General features: G+C 33.2%; 1 protein-coding gene across 1 annotated transcript in view; it reads left to right on the top strand.

The window, feature by feature from the left end:
• The window catches only part of LOC110019466 (trimethylguanosine synthase-like), a gene marked incomplete in the record, with an annotated part of 13160 nt that extends 1280 nt beyond the window's left edge, over nucleotides 1-11880 (top strand). The window contains 4 exon segments of the mRNA XM_020717135.1: nucleotides 2041-2132; nucleotides 6129-6252; nucleotides 6477-6597; nucleotides 11440-11880. Of these exon segments, the coding sequence (XP_020572794.1) occupies nucleotides 2041-2132; nucleotides 6129-6252; nucleotides 6477-6584 (324 nt within the window).
• Between the last annotated feature and the right edge of the window lie 4935 nt (nucleotides 11881-16815).

The following is a 16815-nucleotide window of genomic DNA, read 5'->3' as shown; positions in this document are numbered from 1 at the left end:
TATATAGGATTTTGTATGGTTAACTATTGAAGTTAAATGCTATGCTTTAAAATGGCCATGTTGGATGCTTTTGTATGGAACCTAATGTGTTACCTCTTTAAATGAACAAATTATTACCTTACGGTCTTCCTGATTGCAAGTATTTTGGATTCTTGAAGTTTGAAAATATAGTGTGAGCCATATACAATTCATTCTAATTGTTTTAAGGTTGTTTGGTTAGTTGTAAATTGATATAGGAGACCGATTTTGTGTTTGCTTTGTTGCAAGATGAATTTGATTTTTATTAAATCATCAATTTATAAGTGCATAAATGCAATATTTTTTACAATGCCAATGTAGATTAACTTTTTAAAAACCTATTTAAATATAAAACTCGGGCATCAGAGAGGATGGCATTTTGGATGACAATGCTTTGGAGAAGGCCTGAGACAAGGGATGGTGGTGTGGAAGTGAGCTAAGGGTTGTGTTGGAACCGGGTTGGGATTGATCACGTGGGATGATGACATGAGGTTGAGGTTTCGAGTGATAGTGACATGGGTTTGGTATCTTGTGGGATGACGAGACAAGGTCAAAGTCTTGTAAGATAGTTGTGCAAGGTTGGGATCATGGTCATAGGAGTCGTTTTTTTATTCTGTGTCATCTTTGATGCTAAGGATGACATATTGCGAGTATGCCAAATTTAGTCAAAATATGAATTTATCAAGAAATGAGCTATTGGGTATTCCAAATTCCTTACAAAAAACATTGTATCTATTTTATTCCATATCAAGACTCATAATATTAAAACATGCATTCCTTTTACCTTACACTTCTAATACACTGAATAAAACGACTCTTACTCTTTATATGCCATGTCAACTCCTTATTCCACATATTAAGTTGTTTTAGACATAAATAAATTACTATTTCCAAATGAAATACCATTTTCTTAGTATGTAGGAGATTTGAAGCGCAAAAGAAACAAGGAGTACTGAACTATTGTATTAATTTAAAAGTTACCACATTAGATGCCATATAAGCAACTACTATTACTACAATTTAAATTTGAATTTTTTTATGTAGTGACTTATAAGAGACGTTCAGTTGGAGGTGGTGTGGAAGTGAGCTAAGGGTTGTGTTGGAACTGGGCTGGGATTGATCACGTGGGATGATGGCATGAGGTTGAGGTCTCGAGTGATAGTGACACGGGTTTGGTATCTTGTGGGATGATGACACAAGGTCAAAGTCTTGTAAGATAGTTGTGCAAGGTTGGGATCATGGTCATAGGAGTTGCTTTTTTATTCTGTGTCATCTTTGAGGCTAAGGATGACATATTGCGAGTATCCCAAATTTAGTCAAAATATAAATTTATCAAGAAATGAGCTATTGGGTATTCCAAATTCCTTATCTATTTTACTCCATATCAAAACTCATAATATTAAAACATGCATTCCTTTTACCTTACACTTCTAATACACTGAATAAAACGACTCTTACTCTTTATATGCCATGTCAACTCCTTATTCCACATATTAAGTTGTTTTAGACATAAATAAATTACTATTTCCAAATGAAATACCATTTTCTTAGTATGTAGGAGATTTGAAGCGCAAAAGAAACACGGAGTACTGAACTATTGTTTTAATTTAAAAGTTACCATATTAGATGCCATATAAGCAACTACTATTACAACAATTTAAATTTGAATTTTTTTATGTAGTGACCTATAAGAGACGTTCAGTTGGATTATTATAGCATTAATTGACCAATAATTGTAGATTTTTAGTTTGTTCCAAGTTATATGTTCATGAAAAAAAAAAGTTGCTTCATTAAATGCTTGTAAGAGGTGAACAAGTGACTTGGCCTAGTGGTTGGATGCTTATCTCCAATGACACGGTCTTGTGTTCAAGGCCCAACACATTCGGTTGTGCGAGTTATATGAAAAAACCCATGCCTACTATGAAGGATATAAAGATAGGAAAGAAAAAGTAGAACTAATTTTTTATTTATTAATACATTTCATTTATGTTATAACAAGGTTCATTATTTTGCTTATTACAGGGTGATGTTGTGTTCATTTCACCACCTTGGGGTGGTCCTTCATATAGCAAAATTCACACCTTCACACTTGATATGCTCAAGCCAAAAGACGGGTATGCTTTGGTGATGCTAATAGTTTTATTTCTTTTTTGTTCTTATTTACATCGTTAATTACTCTCAACAAACTCATAATGAGAAATATGAAGAATGGACATAACTGGTTGAACCAAAATAATTTGCATCCATCTGATAGGAATCGAGATTATTTTCTAGAGAAATCGGGACATGAATAATATATATTTTATTCCACGAAAGCAAATCGACGATTACAACTCCGAATATATAAAAGATAAGCACTTACAATTCGAGAGACAGACAATCTCTCTCGAATCCTACAATTTGAGAGGTAGGAAATCTCTTCCAAATTGTAACCTTAAGACTCAAAGACAATAATCTCATACATAACTCTAAACCTAAGCATATTAGCCATTTTTATACTAAACAATAATAAATACTAGAAGACTGAATTGCCCTTAGACACACAAAAGACTAAATTGCCCTTAGAGACCGGCAAAACACCATCATTTTTCTCTACTAATTTTCTTAGACACACAAAAGACTAAATTGCCCTTAGAGACAGGCAGAACACCAGCCGTAATCCTCATGCTTATTTATCCCATGTTTTCCTATCAATCCTTGTAGTTTCTATGCACATTAAACAGTGTCAAGTTTTCTATTATGTTGACCTGTACACAATCATGTTATCTATGAAAGAAGATTGTAATTTTTCATCCCTCTATTTATTCTCAGTAAAAAGTGAAACGGTAATTGTGCACTTGTTCACCCAGTTTGTAGATTAACATGACATGATTTAATCACTTTTGTGGCAGATTAAGCTCTGCATATAACTAAAACAATAATTTCAGTGTCTCTATAGTTAGTGTTGATATGCTCTTGATATTCTAACTGTAGAGTTTTAGTTTGTTCCAAGTTATTTGTTCATAAAAAAATCTAACATTTTAGTTTCGCATGAATGCTCTTAAGAAGTGTACAACCCATTTGCCTAGTGATGGGATGCTTATCTCCAATGACAGAGTCCTATGTTCAAGGCTCAACACATTTGAATTTGTGTGAATTATAAAAATCTGAATAGGAGACAATTTTCTGAACCAAAATAGTTTGTATCCATCTAATACGACTCAAGATGATTTTTCAGAGAAATTAGGATAGGAATAATATATATTTTATTCCGCCGAAAGCAAATCAACGATTAAAGCTCTGAATATATAAAAGATAAGCACATACAATTTGAGAAGTCGACAATCTCTTCTAAATCCTACAATCTGAGAGGTCATTGCGATTTTTTTCTGTCGTATGAAGCCCATCGCTCTCGACTGAACCCTAGTGTGTGGGTGAAGGAATAACGAGTCGAGCATCCTCTGCGTGCGATGGAGAAGTAGCAAAATTGCACACAGTGATGATCCCGTGAAATCAAGCCATATGAGAAGAATATCGCACGGTTGAAGTTTTAGATGAGTTGTTAAGGTTCAAATATTAATAAAATATATTATATAGTTTGCATAATAAATATATGATAGATTTATTTAAAATATGAAAATAAAGGCTGCAATTACTTATCTTAAATTAGAGTGTAAATTAATTATAAGTGTTGATTTAATTTTAATTTTGTTGATCAAATTAAAGTAACATGAATACTTAAAATAAATGCTTGTAATAAAAAATGAAAAAAAGTAAATGAAAGATAATTAATGATATACTTAAAATTACTTTTTCACGATGTTGTAGGCAGTTAACTATTTTGGATGAGATTAAGCGAGTTTCAATATTTATGACAAGTCATACAGTTTTGAGGTGAGTGTTCATATTCTTATGCTATAATAATAATTTGTTTCTTCGTGACTAAATGCATTTATTGTTATTGTTATATTTGTAGCACTAGATATCCATGATTTATGATTCTATTGAATTTTGTCATATTGTTTAGTGATATGCATACTTATTATTGTTTAAATTATTGATTTGTATACATATATATTGATTTTTATACAAATGAGAATGAATGTACTAAATAATGTCTGTAATAATGTGTTTGCATGTGCATATTTGATTATGATAAAGTCATCTCTTTCTAATACTAGCGAGAGGACGCTAGATTGTCGTGCATGTAAATGTAAAAGGATATTGTTATTGAAATATCTTAATTTGTAGAATTGTTAGACATTGTTTCTGTGATGATTGTACTTATATAAAATGATATTGATATGCTATTGATATAGTAAAATCCTGAATAACTTGAATTATTGTAAATGGTCATATTCATAAACTATCAAATATTTTATACTGATTTATTAAAAGTTTAACTAGCATACATATTATTTTTTTTATATTACTATAATTTAGGAGTGACAGCCTTTACTGACTTTGGTTAACTCACAATTATTTTAAGTTAACTTTTCAAATGTAATTAATTGATTAAAACATGAGTAATCGAAGATATAATATTTATAGAAGACACTAACAATCTAGTGTGGTAAATTTGATTGTATTGCTTTAATTTAATTTCTTTAGTGGCTATTTCACTTATTAAATGGTAGTTATATAAAATTTAATTCTCAGTCTGTACCCACCTTGATTAATTCTAAGCCCAGGTCGGATCTTTGCAAACTATCAGTTCTATGGTTGTTTTGCCTCTTTAAAGATCAAGATGTTACTAATTATTTCCTTGTTCAATTAAATAACTGATATCGAAGATAACCCAAACCACAATAGAAATGTAAATTTTTATTGCTGAAATGCAAAACAGTTACAACACAGACACTTGCAAACAAGAAATAGAAGAAAACAAGCATAAACAAACACCCTAGGGTAAGGACGACGATTTGCAAACAAGAAATAGAAGAAAACAAGCATAAACAGACACCCTAGGGTAAGGACGACGATGTGAGGTGGTGGCTGAATGAAGATGTGAGGTGAGGGGGATTGGAGGGGCTTGACAACAGCTGGCTGCGAGGTGAGCGAACGAGAGAGGCAATCATATTGCAGTTGGAGGGGGTTAGGTTGGCTGCGGTTAGCAAGAGATGCAGGGGAAGGGCTGAGTAGGGGTTGTGATTGGGTAACAACAAGATAGGGGAGTTGGATGTCGTGGCTGGTTTTTACGGGAAGGGGAGGAAGGCTATAGGAGGGGAATAAATGGGACAACAGCGGCTGTAAGGTGAAAGAGGAGTCTGTGTGACTACAGGTGTGGGTTTATGGGGGGGATGTGGCAAGGAAATGCTCGAAAGGGGAAAAGGAGTGACGACAGGGAGGAAGGGGTTGCGGGAGGAGCTAGCAGGTGGCTACAAGAACAATATCGTGTTCTTTTGCAGAACTGCAGTGGGGAGATGGGATGGCGGCAACGACATAATGGTTGCGAGGCAATGGGAGTCGTTGATAATCACCACCTCGGGACGAGTTACAGCAGAACAACTTCTCACCGTCGGATACAACCTTAGAAAGGGAAACAGGACGCCGACGGCTGTCTAAACAGATAACTCAGTACAAAAACTAAACCCTAAGTCCACAAACATATATATTTATAATAGATGTATAGGAGTGAAACAAAAAAAGAAGGGGGAAATAATTCCTGCCTAATAAAAGAGAGAGGAGGGACTGTATCAGTTCATCCCCCACCTCGGAGTTTCTGCCGAACCAGGTTGAATCAGCTCAGTCCCATAGCCCCCGCGTCAATAACTCTAATAATTTTCTTCCTGATTTAACTCGCATTACTAAAGCTAGGTTGCTCTTTCTTCAAATCTAAAGAAGTACCACCATTAGCTCCATGCTTTTAAGCATTGAAAATTTAGAAATTGTAAACCTAGAGTCTTGTAAAATAATAATAAAAAAAGGTCTAAAATATCATAGATTTCAATCCTAATTTATTAAAAGCCATCTAGAACCAAGAAAATCTATCATTACATAATAAGTTCAGGATATTGGGAGAATAAGAATAATGCATTCACATATTAAGTTTCTAAATTGGCATTTACATTTTGCAGTTTCTAAATATTTGATTTGTCACATTAAGTTCACTTATGATTGTGTAACTGTAGGTATTTGATATTTCAGGCTGCTCAGGAAATAACTCCCAACATTATCATGTTCCTTCCCCGTAACGTGGACTTAAGTCAAGTGGAAGAGCTTTCTTGGCTATCTTGTCCACCATTAACGTTGAAGGTGTGGCAAGTATATGACTTTATTCTAGCCAATGATGTTTGTTGTCGCAATTCTTAACAGCATGTGGGTCTCACTATATGACTTACTTCTCTAAGAGATTGAGATGGTTGATGGCTATTAGTAACTAGGTTTGCTGTATGAAAAATACACCATGTCTAGTGAGCTACTTTGAATTGTTCTGTTAAACCAAAACTTCTTTAGCTCTTAACTATTTTCTTGGGCAGATTGAAGAGACCTACATGGAAACTAGTTTGAAAGGAATCACGGCATACTTTGGTGACACTGCATTAGTACCATCTAAGTCATCCTTTTCAAAAACGGACATTAGTTGATGGCATTGTGAAGGTATCTTCTTTCTTTTGAAATCTTTTTAATGATTGATATAAGAATGGATTTGATATAAAGTCACTCAGGCGAGTTCATATTAATCACCGGACCCAAAAAACATATCCCTTTATAAGCCCTGCACTCCTTACCTAATTTTTACCAGTAAATTGTTCTACCTCTAAGTTATCCCATTCTTTCTATCGGCTCTTTTTCTAGGTATATAATACATGTCATCTGATAAAACATCCATTTAAATACATTTTGTTGTGGAATACGGTTTTTTTTTCTTTGTTATAGGTATTTTCTGCTGAGAGGTTGGATTGAAATTAGAGAAAAATACAACAGGATATTTCCGTTGCATGTTTACGGATACCCCCTAACAAAACTTCCCCAAATCTCCTTTACTTTCCCCTCACCTAAGTTGGCACCAACACCTCCGTTTAACCTTTTATAATTTCTTTTACGACCTGACGTTACAATGGGGACTTTATTATATCCCCCATCTATGCGATCGAATAAATAAAAACTATCTAAGCATAGCTTTCTCTTCTCATTTCAGCTAGCTGCCAAAGTGATGTATCTTGATAACTTATGTTCTTGTCATGTCTAGCAGGATATAACTAATTATTTCAGTCTATTTTACCGAGATATAATTTTTTTTTACATTAAAAGCGTGCTATTCTTCTAATATAACACTATCTAATCTCAGTATATGCTGTTTCATTTACAGTTAATAATTAAAAACTTGAACATCAACAAACTACACGCATGCTAGGTATCCTCTTACATGTCAGCATGTAAATGGGTATGAACAACATGGACTACATTGGGATTTTTTACTTGTATTGCTGTAATTGCGCTCAGTATTTTCCTTGTACTCTTGTTTGCTTCTTGCCCCTCATCTGCTTCATCAAAATGGATATGCATGTACTCCAACTTACATATTTAACTTCCATGAAGTATTGATTGGAAATGTTTTTTCTTTTCATACATGATCTATTTCATATTTTGTTCTAAATATTTTTTAGTCGTGAGTTGCTCATTTATTTTATTTCCATTTTATTTTCTTTTTTGTTTTGTTTTGTTTTTCTTTTTTTATTAATTTTTTATTATTTTTTTTAAGTTTTTTTTTTTTTGTTCTTTTTTAAAACTATGGATCCCTACCTAACTATGTGAAACTTTGTTGGTGATCTTGACATTACACATGATGTTGACCCAAGCAAATACGATTTTACTGGGGATTTCGACATGAGGCCTAATGTTATCACAAGCAAATATAGTTTCAGAGGATTTTGACACGAGGCACGATGTCAACCTAGTTAGGTACAATTTTGCTGCAAATCCTAGTACAAAACACTATTTCAACTCTAATAGAAAGGGATCCATTTAGATGAAGGCTTTGTTAACACTTGTAGGATGATAATAGCTATGCACCGATATGTTGATGCCCTCATTTGGAATTAGGGAGAGAGCCACATTGAGGTTCCCTATGAAATGAGGCATGGAACGGAGCCATTACCAAGAAGTTCTTGGAGTTATGAAGGAAGCTTCAGACTGATATTGTTCATGGTCCAAAGAACGAGAGCAAGCTTCCTGAAGTCGGTTCTTCCTCAATAGCTCAATTGTAGAGCGGTCGGTTATTAACTTACTTGTTGTAGTATGGAATCCTACTTGGAGAGATTTTATGTTTTCTGAATTCTTTTACTTTGTTTTTTCACTTTTAATATTCTAGGTGAAGGCGTTAACTAGCGCCTGCGATTTTTTTCTTTTTTTTACTCTTCTCTTTTCTATAAAGGGGGTTATATCAGATATTAGCAGTACAATCATTGCCTGATGCCATTCTAAAGGAGCAATTTCTCTGAAATTTACATCTCAAATTAGTCCTTTTCGTTCTTGTTTTACTTATTTTCCTTTTTTTTCCTTTTTTGCTTTTATTTTTTCTGTCTTTTTGCTCTCTTTTCTAGTTGTTTAAGATATGCCTACTATCCTTTATGTGCCTCATATAGGAACATGTGATAGTCAATAGCTCTGTCTCAATGGTCTGTCAATATGTTTTGGCTTATGAAGTCATTGAAGTTGCCTTCTTCTTTGCGATATAAAATTGTAGTTACCGTTTTAGTTCCATTTTAAAATGGGCATTAGATTCTACCTTTTGAACTTGACTGAGTGTTAAATTGAAGGGGTCTATAATGTCTAGACTTGAATTTTGTTGCTTTTGTAAGTCCCTTTATGATTGCTCGAGTGTTGATATTTGATTGACATCCACATTCTGTTGTTTCCTTAATATTTATTCTTATAAATTTTGACATGCCTTTTTGAGTTAGCAAACTAATATACAATAATTAATGTTGATGTTTTATCAGAAGTTTGAGCTAATAATCTGACTTAGAAGCAAATTGTAATATTGAAAACAAGGCCATTTTTTTCTTAGAGGCTTAATAAGTCCATTCAATGCTTCGATTCATTTAGTAGTTTGTCAAACCTTCATGGAGTTATCGTCAACTTGCCATGCTACATCTAATTTATTTGAAGCAACTCTGAAAACCCCAATTCTACAACTAGGTGATTGCATCCCTGCATAAGTATCTTTAAGGTTTGTTGGCAAGAGAGAGCTCTCAATGACTTGAATATATTTGATCTAGCTGAAACTAGCCTTATTTACCATGCTTGGCCTTAGTTTGAAGAGCTTACATCTAATATATATGACTAATATTATATATGACTTGAATATATTTGATCTTTCCCTTTTAGTTTAACTTTTTTGAAGCTTTGCAAACGTACAAGCTTCCTTATTGGCTATCTAGGCCTATGACATATCATTTGATTTTCTGCTTCCTACTCATATGTTATTTATTCTTTTTGCTTAAATTTGAGGATTACCTTTAAAATGAGGGATATATTATTATTTGTTGTTAGGCCCCTTTAAATCAACACTCTCCGTAAGAATTACATTAAAATTATAGTTCAAACTCTTAAAATGTTGATGTCTTTGGGGGATTAAGGGACAACTAAGGATATGCCCCGTGGATTAAAGTACTCCATCAGTAAAAATGTAAATGAAGTTCTAGCTTATCTTCTTTAAGAAAGTTTGGTGATTTCCTTGAGAACTATATTGCAGTAACCAATGCTCTCTGTGATGAAAATCGATTGAATTTTGTGTGACTTGAATTTTTTATTCTTTGAAGATGACAAATGAGGCTAGCTCTGTTCGGAACTATGGGATAACTAAATTGAATCACATGAGATATGTTGTCTAAATTGACGACCTTATTTTTATGTTGAAAAACATAGAATGACCTTGCTTCTCTTCTATTGATTGTTTTTCTTAGTTTTTTATTTCTCAATTTTTTTCTAGGAGATTGCAACTCTATTAGGGATACCGACATAAATTAACTTATCAACTCCTATTGATGCATCCTAATTGAAGTTTTGATTAAGTATTTGGTGTCAAGCCAGGTGGATGAAACTCTTCCATTAATTAGAGGGAAAATGAACCACTTTCTAGCGGTAGGGAGCTAGCTCAGAATTGAAATTTGGGATCTAGTAAAGGTCTTAAAATTCCTCGGGATGAACCTTGTTGGCTATGCACTATTAGAATGACTTGTAAGATATTTTGGTGGTCATTTGGTTGCGAGGCTTTTTGGTAAATAGTTAGGGACAACAAAAAGGTACTTTATTGGCTTTTTATCAACCCCTCTTCTTGCTAGGAAGCTTATCCAGGAGCATTGAAATTGGTCTTTGCTTGAGATGCTTGGAGCTTAAAAGATGAAAAATATCACGCCCTATTGACTTGATATTTTAACGCTCCACCTGTGGGGATATTAGAGTTTCTTCTTGAGTTTGTTGATTTGTTGGGATTAAGGGGTGGCTATACAATCATTGATGTAGTTCAGTTGGAATTGAATGACTAATTCTCCCTTAGTTTTTTTTTTTTATCTCCATTATATGATTTAGAATTCTTTAGCGATTGGATCTCACTTCTAATTTTTTTCTCTTTTTTTTATTTTTTGTATTTTATCGCTTCCTTTTTTTTATGAGTTTGATAATTGTAATACAGTTAGAGGTATTGGAGAACCTCTTTGTTGGTACTCCCTTCAGCTTAGTGAATATTTTGACTGAGTTGCTTCGGTTCACTTTTCAATGTTTTCGGGCGCCATGGTTGCCTTAACGATACCTTGATTTGACTTTCAAGCAGGGGATTAGTGATGGCTTTATAGTTAGATAGCCTTTTTTATGATGATTAAGCTACATTGCTCCCTAATTATTTTTCTAGCCTCCTGACTTGTGGCTTTTATTTCATCATCATATCATGGTTTTTACATTGAGATGTAGTTATTGGTCACACCTTCATTTTCCTCAATTCCCATTGCATTTGTATCTTTAGTTACAATTGAGGTGACATTTAGCTCTATTCCAGACTAAAGACTAAACAAACAAAAATGAGATCAACACATGTTAAGATCCTTCAAAAAGTTTAATCCTTGGTATTCTTTTCCCCTCTCTTTTTATTTTTTTATTTTTTATTTTTTTTGTGGATGGCCCCCTAAACCCTTGATCGAATTGATGTATAATTGAAATAGTATTAAATATTATTATTATTATTATTATTATTAATGATGAACTTTCTCAAAACTAATGCAAAGATAAATTCTAATAATCTTATTAGCCCACTTAGTGGAATAAAGGCTTATTGTCGTCGTCTAATTATTATCAACTTCTATCTTATGAACTCCTCAAAATTTGTGCAAACTTTTTAGCATTATTATTTTTCATTATTTGAGGCATTTTTCAAATGTTTTATTCACAAACTTATACTTGGGAAGTGACTCATAATTTTTTTTTTTTTTTCTTTGGATGAAGGGGTATTGAATGTAGGCCATCCCTCCTTACTAATAAAGACAAATTGCTGCTTTGCATGAGCTCTCACGACTAAGAAACTCCATCCCACTGTATCAATGCAGGTGTTTAGGGGCATGGGCTTGCATTTCGGTATGATTTTGTGGCTTGAAATGTACCAAAAATATGTGTTCCCTCTCATTTTTGCTCTTCTTCATGTGTTTTTTATGAGCTATTGTATGATTAGAAGAAATACATGCATGGGAAGCAAATCGAAAGGGGGAGGTTGTGCAGGGTTTACAAAGATAAAGTTTATTTTATGTAATTTATATAATGTATACAAACACTAGCATACATACATTGCCACCATTACTTTTGGTAGACATTTTTCAGAGCTAGCATTTGCATCAGTTAACTTGTGCTGTTAAGAGTTGAAGCATGTTATTAAAATTTCCACTAGTTGAGCTCCTCTAGTGGGTCTGAAATCAAAATTATAAAATAGTTTCAAGCTTAAAGTATATTTAGAGGGGCATTTTAATAAGTTTTAATGCATTTTTTTGAATATATTTAATTTACAAAATTATTTTTTAAAAAAATCTTCAACGAAGTTAACAAAAGCCATATTAATCGTAGTATTGCAATTTCATGACAGATTGAAGCATGGTCATATTGTCTCTTAACAAGTAAATCAAGTAGTTCCATGACCAGAGAATGTAGGGTTAAAAAGCTACCTTCCAGGTGAAAAATGGCTGTTTAATTCAAACCAGCAAGTAGAGCTGTAAATGAGCCGAGCTTGAGCGAGCTCAGGCTTGGCTCGTGCTCGGCTCGTTCGAAATAGCACGTGTTTGAAATCGGCTCGTGAACAGTGTCTTCGTGTTCGGCTCAATTTAAATATGTGTTCATGTTCGGCTCGTGTTCGGCTCGAAATTGGCTTGTTAAACTAAAATTAAGAAAAATAGATGTAAAGTGCGGGATTCGAACCTGGATCAAATATATACAAAAGAATACACAAACCACATTGTCACATGAGGTGTTATGATTTAAACATAGATGTTCACGAACGACGAGCCAAATTGACAGCCCTACCAGCAAGCCAATTTTTAAGCTTGTCAAAGAAATAATGGGTATAATAAACAGATGATTTGCCACTTTTGAGAGTTATATCAAGATACTTAATAGGAAAGCATAGAGCTTTAATGCCCAAGATATGGCAGAAGTTGAGTTACCCATAAAATTAGAGAAACATATTTCATATTTTAAGTAGAAGTACCATCACAAACATGCCCAAAAGATATAGGATATCAGCATATATGAAATTGCTTGTATGAAAATAGGGAGAAGAAATAGAGATGTAGTTCATAATTCATAACAACCCTCAATCATACAAGTAAAATGATTCATTACAATAGAGAAGAGAAGGAGAAGTACAGCTTGCCTTAAAATTATTAATAGAATTAAAATACTAATGAATCTTACCATTAATGATTACTGAAAATTACAATAGAAATGCATGCTTTAATTATTGATTAGTGTGACTAAGGGTCTCTATATTGACACAATCAAATAGTTATATCCAAATCAATCTTGACACAAGAATGCTTATCTCTTCGTTTGGCTAGTTTATACGTAATCCTTCACCCTCTAGTATCTAATATATCATAATATCATTAAAAATAAAATTCTTAGTATTGCCAATTATTTTATTTTTTTCTTGTACATTATTATTACACAATTAATTAACTTTATTCATAAAAGCTTCAATTTCATGTCAGTTTTTTTAATAAAAAATTTATGTTGATTATATATTACCTAACGCAACCCTAAACTTTTCACATTCGAGACTTGGGAACTGACAATAGTTGTGTTAAAAATGCTTAGAAGAAAGTGGTTATTTTTTACCTCATGGATGCATTGGGCCTTGAACTTAGAACAGGTTGCACAAAAGAAGAATGATGCTTGTTAAAGTTATTTATGATTTCAAAAGCTATAAAAATATTACCGGAAATATGAAGGAGAGCTAGTAGAAAACAATGATCATTAGAAAGACAAATTTCATTTGATCAATAATAAACTTAGCAATCACTTTATAACTATTTTTAAAATTGTGCAGCGTGTGCCTTGTTATTTCACTAAATAATGTAAAGAGCCTTAACACATCATTGAAGCAACATAAGGCATACGCCTCACACCAATTAAGGTGCACCTCACCTCATTATATGTGAGGTGTAGGCAATGTAGATTAGGGATTTTTCAACAAGTGGTAAGAAAATCTTTATCCCCACTTCACCCGCAAGTCCCCTCACATAGCCTTTGGCCTACTTAACCCATTGAAGGAACTCGACGCCCTTATCTTCAAACACTGTCGTCTCCGGCCACCAATGACACCATCACCGGCCTCCTCTGCCGCCGTCACCGATCATGTCAATAGCAGCAACCATCATGATTTTATGCAGCTATTGTCAATGGCCCTCTTTACAACCTAAAGCACTGGCACTATTTGTAGCCATCACAATCTCTACTATTGTCACACCTCCTAATTTTACTCCTGGCAATAATCCCTAAGCTTTAATTTTTCTTCATTCCTAAATCTAATTTATTTAATTTATATATTTCTTGTTTTTATTATTTAAAAATATATTAATTTATTAAATAAACTTTGCTTAATCTAGCAAGGAAAAGAAGTTACAACGACAACAATAACAATCCTTTTATCTCATTAAATAGGGTCGGCTACATGAATCGTTTTTCTCCATTTGCATCCTGTTGAGTGTCATACCATATTTTCATTTAATTTTAACAGATTAAGATCGTTTTTTTTACAATATGTCCAAGTCTTTTTAAGTCTACCTTTGTCTTTCTTAACATAAGTCAAATCTTAAATATCTACTCTACTGACCGAATCATTAGATGGTCGACATTTAATTTGACCAAACCATCTAAGATAACTCTATTTGTTGTCCGCCAGCCTCCACTGAAGCTACACCAACCCTACCACTCATATATTCATTTCGCATTTTGTCTCTTAAGTGTCAAGCCACTCATCCACCTAAGCATTCTCATCTCAGCAACACTTAACTTTATTTTATGTTTCTCTTTTAAATGCCAACATTTTGCGCCATAGAGCATTGCAGGTCTCAGAACCATCTTATAAAATTTTCCACACAATAGGCCTGATGCATTCCGCATTCCTCCACTTCAACCAACCCAACCAACTCGAATTCTGCTAATAACATCCCCATCTACATCATCATCACTTTGAACAATAGACCCGAGATACCTCGATACCTCAAACGATCACGTCTTTTAATGATTTGATCACCCATAGTTACAAATTTCACTAAAGCTACTACTTGTAAAATTAAATTTCATGTATTTAGTTTTATATCTACTTGTTCTACTCAAACGAAGGCCATTAGACTCCAATGTAGACCTCCATAATTTAAGATTTTCCTGAGCTCTTTCTATGTTCTTATCCACAAGAAGGATATTATAGTGAAAAACATAGATATCATTAGCGAAAAGCATACAACAAAGTACATGCTGCTGTAAATGCCAGTAAGAGCATCCATAACTAAAGAAAAAGAACATGGGCTTAAAGTCGATCATTGATGTAATCCAACTGAAATAGGTAAATACTAGGTCAATTAATCCAACTGAAATAGGAAAATACCTCTTCGAACACAAGTACCAGCTCTAGCATACATATCTTTAAGGACTTGAATACAAGTCATATCAACACCTTTTTTTCTCTAGAACTCCCCAAAGAACTTCTCTTGGAATCTTAGTGTAAGCTTTTTCTAATCAATTAAAATCATTTGTAGATCCTCCTTACTCTTTCTGTACTTCACCATCAAACCTCTCAATAAATGTATAGTTTTCATAGTATCTGTTTGGCATAAATCCAAACTGATTCATAAATCCAAACTGATTATGATAAATCCAAACTGATTATGAGAAATATTTGTATAACGTCTTAACCTATGTTCAATTACCCTATCCAATAATTTTGAATTATGTCTTAACCTATGTTCAATCACCCTCTCCAATAATTTTGAATTATGTTACATCAACTTTATTCTTCTATAATTTGCACACTCTTGTGCATCCCCTATATTCTTAGAAACGGAGACCAAAATACTCTTCTTCCACTCCTCAGGCATGTAAGTTGAAAGAATTTGATATAGATACATAGCATGTAAGTTGACATTGGAGAGAATAAAAAAACTTATGTTTATCTGAAGAACAGTTATTACAAGAAAATTGTCAAGGGAGTGTTATATAAGTGAGGGAGAACATTTAGGCTCTCATAAGACTTTTACACCATATGCAATGGGTACCAAAGGTGGTTAAAGAAGTCATCCATGCATATATGAAGAACTCCATGTCAAAGCATTTAGCACAATTATAGTTTGGCGATAGAGTGGATATAGCTCGTATTATGCAAGGCGGGCCTAGTGGAAAGAATCAACATCTACTTTACTTTAGATGTCACGTAGATGTCACAAATACATATAGATTAATAACTCATAAATGTGGAGGATAACAAAGATGATACAAAGATTGTTGACAAAATGTCTCTTGAAAGTAAATGAGAGCTGAAGCATAATTGTATGGATATTAGATGTTCTCTAATGAAAATGTCATTGTATTCAATGTGGCAAACTCCCCTTTGTATTTCAATATGATTCGTGCCATAGGTTCCTATGATCCATACATGAGACCACCATCTATAAATGATCTGAAAACTTGAAGTGTTAAAAGAGAAGCTGCGTAATACTTAAAAGAGCATTGAGGAAGATCAAATGAAATTGAAATCAAATTGGAACAGCAATTATGTCTAAAGATTAATCTAGCGTCAAGAATACAAGTTCGATCAACATTTTGATTAATAATCCGCACAACACTATTTGCTTGGAATATGTTGAATTCAGATAAGGTTAAAGATGGTGAATACTTTTTTGTACTTCTTGATAGAGTCATAGAGAACAGAGAGCACCTTATTGTTCAAGTTGTTATATATAATTTTAAGAGTTCATAGGGCGATTGAGAAAAAAGTAATGGATGAAAGACAACATATGTATTGGGCTCAGCACGCAACATACCATATGGATTTAATTTTAGAGAAACTTGGTGACTAAACCAATGTGCTTGATAAACAATTCAAACTCAGCTCAATTACTATTCGATTAATTTTATTCAAACTATTAAATAATTAAGTTTGAATGTTATTTAAAAACTCAAATGTTTAATGAATTAAACTTAAACATGGCCCAACTCTTTTATTTATATTCACAAATAAGCATGTTTATTATTCAGCAAGTAACTTTTTAAATACTAGATATTATGCATGATAATAATCCGTATTATATATTATATATGATATATTATTTAAATAAAATT

The sequence above is a fragment of the Phalaenopsis equestris genome, unplaced genomic scaffold (assembly GCF_001263595.1).
Source record: "Phalaenopsis equestris unplaced genomic scaffold, ASM126359v1 Scaffold000002, whole genome shotgun sequence".
In the NCBI taxonomy this organism is placed as follows: domain Eukaryota; kingdom Viridiplantae; phylum Streptophyta; class Magnoliopsida; order Asparagales; family Orchidaceae; genus Phalaenopsis; species Phalaenopsis equestris.
The sequence above is the reverse complement of the archived record's forward strand: the minus strand, read 5'-3'. Positions and strand labels throughout refer to the sequence as shown.